At 55.5% G+C, this 1,136-nt stretch overlaps 1 protein-coding gene across 1 annotated transcript; it reads left to right on the top strand.

The window, feature by feature from the left end:
- Positions 1-15: 15 nt before the first annotated feature.
- SDRG_14539 (hypothetical protein) lies at positions 16-684 on the top strand (the record flags this gene model as incomplete). The annotated part of the gene is made up of 1 exon (XM_008620674.1): positions 16-684. A coding segment is annotated over one exon (618 nt), but the record flags the coding sequence as incomplete, so codon positions are not given.
- Between the last annotated feature and the right edge of the window lie 452 nt (positions 685-1,136).

The following is a 1,136-nucleotide window of genomic DNA, read 5'->3' as shown; positions in this document are numbered from 1 at the left end:
CCCGTCCCGCTCTGGACGACGTGTCTCGCGGCCAATGAAGTCACGTGGCTTGTCGGCATCGTCAACGACATCTCGCTCGTCTGGACCCAAGACCACACGATCGCGTACGCCACCATCAACAGTCTGCTCATGTGGCTCATCTCGGCACTGCTGGCGACACTGGCGCCGGTCCAGGCCACCATCACAGTATCTCCAACTTGTGAGATTGCTACATTGGACTACCAAGTGGTGTGTGTGGCAGGCAGTGTCGTGATTGGGTCGTTGGAGCGACTACTGACGCTGGTGGGTCTGGTGATTGTCTGCAACGGCGTCTGCTTTGGTCTGGTGCGTTGTCTCTGGAAACGGCCGCATCCACATGTGAGCTCGTCGATGCTGCTCTGCGGCGGGGCCAAGTACCTCTTCAGTCACGACGGCTGGCTGGACGAGGATGGAACGTACTTTTTGGACCGTGCGTCGGCGGTTCTGAATGGACTATTGAGCGTTCGGTATCAAAATCAGTGGGTCGTCTTTGACGTCAAGACGTGGTGCGTCCACAAGCTCGAGGTCGCGAGTCATCGTCGGGCGCAGATGTGCGACTCGAGACGAAGCATATCCAGTCGCTTTGCCATGGCACTAGCACTTGAGGATCGCTAGTGTAAAAGTGTTGCTAAGACCCTCTGTAATAGTACAACTTGTACTCCAGTGTAGATCCTCGATTCCCAATAGAGATGCATCCTGAGCTGCTCTAGCATGGATAAAGCGAATAGCAATTATGCCGACACCATCATATTTAGAAACGCGACGGCGACGCTTGTGCCAACAGAGTCGTTTCAGAGTCAGAGGCGCACGGATTTAGTTGAGTAACCATTCAAAAGAAGTATGCGGGTGCTGCCTACAGGATACGTCGGCTCGTCGCGCCACTACCCGTCTCTGGTTGCTGGTGCGCTCTGGTTTGGTGCGACTGTAGCGGCCAGCCTCTACTACCTCCACCTTATCCAGCCGCGACTCGCCAACGACCTTCTCTGGCCGTACTACAACGCGTCTGGGTACCAAGCGTTCGTCGTCGATGCTCTGAATGATCTGCTCGAGACGGCACCCGAGGCTTCGAGTCTCCCCTTGGCGTCAGTTTGCATTGAGAAGCGCTACTATGGTAAATC

The sequence above is a fragment of the Saprolegnia diclina genome (assembly GCF_000281045.1).
Source record: "Saprolegnia diclina VS20 unplaced genomic scaffold supercont1.74, whole genome shotgun sequence".
Taxonomy (NCBI): Eukaryota; Oomycota; class Saprolegniomycetes; order Saprolegniales; family Saprolegniaceae; genus Saprolegnia; species Saprolegnia diclina.
This window is presented reverse-complemented; position numbering and strand designations above follow the sequence as displayed.